The sequence below is a fragment of the Octodon degus genome, unplaced genomic scaffold (assembly GCF_000260255.1).
Source record: "Octodon degus isolate 3935 unplaced genomic scaffold, OctDeg1.0 scaffold00414, whole genome shotgun sequence".
NCBI classification, from domain to species: Eukaryota; Metazoa; Chordata; class Mammalia; order Rodentia; family Octodontidae; genus Octodon; species Octodon degus.
The window spans coordinates 61,001-61,943 of record NW_004524990.1 but is presented as its reverse complement, the minus strand read 5'-3'; the positions used below and the strand labels follow the sequence as shown (position 1 = coordinate 61,943).

Below are 943 nucleotides of genomic sequence, written 5' to 3'. Positions count from 1 at the left end.
GGAAATATTTGAAAACAATCATAGGGGTAACATTTTGAATATATCCTGGACCCCTGCACAGTCACAAGTGCAAAACTAAAGCTGATCACAGAAGAGGTCCTCCAAAACTGCTTCAGACAACAGCAAGGACAAGGCCACGGTGTGTTCCCACGTGGGGGACGATTTTGAAGTGAATCAAGGCAATGTGAATGCTAAAATGTCATTTTTAAAATGTCAATATTAGATCATGATCTTGAACAGACTCATATTCTGAAAGATTTGCAAAGGTTTCAATACTTTTCATTTCAATTGTCTATGTGAGAAAACTGTTAAACCTTACATAAGTGAAAGACACGTATCCATTACGTGATAGGAAAAAATAAATGAAAATAAACATTAAGGGTCAAAATATATAATTATCATCTCACATCTCATGTATTTGAACTGTTACAGATTAAAATCAGTTTAAGTCCTAAACATTAAGTATTTTTCAAGTAGGGATCTACTGCTGATATGGTGAGGCAGAGAATTACTAAATTTTCAGAGAAAAACATCTCCCAGTCACTCTCTGCACAGCCCCTAGCACCTCCTTGTTCCTCAGGCTGTAGATCAGAGGGTTCAGCATGGGGGTGATGATGGTGTAGACGACAGCCAGGACCTTGTCCTCTGTTGTAGATCGGAGGGACATTGGACGGAGGTATGTGTAAACAAACGGTGCATAGTACAAAGTCACCACAGTGATGTGGGTGCTGCAGGTGGCGTAGGCCTTCTTCCTGCCCTCCCGGGAGCGCATGCGGTAGATGGCAAGGAGAACCTTCCCATAGGAAATTGCAATGACCAGGAAAGGGATCAGGAGGTAGATGACGGAGCTGAAGAACACAGTGTACTCATGGACCCTGGTGTCCCCACAAACTATAGTCAGCATAGCTGGGACATTACAGAAGAAATGGTCGATGGCCCTGGA

General features: G+C 42.5%; 1 protein-coding gene across 1 annotated transcript in view; it reads right to left on the bottom strand.

The window, feature by feature from the left end:
* Window positions 1-511: 511 nt before the first annotated feature.
* The window catches only part of LOC101564324 (olfactory receptor 2T35-like), a 56,155-nt gene continuing 55,723 nt past the window's right edge, over window positions 512-943 (bottom strand). Inside the window, exon 5 of the mRNA XM_023708613.1 lies at window positions 512-938. Coding sequence (XP_023564381.1) covers window positions 512-938 — 427 coding nt within the window. The remainder of the gene's footprint in view (window positions 939-943) is intronic.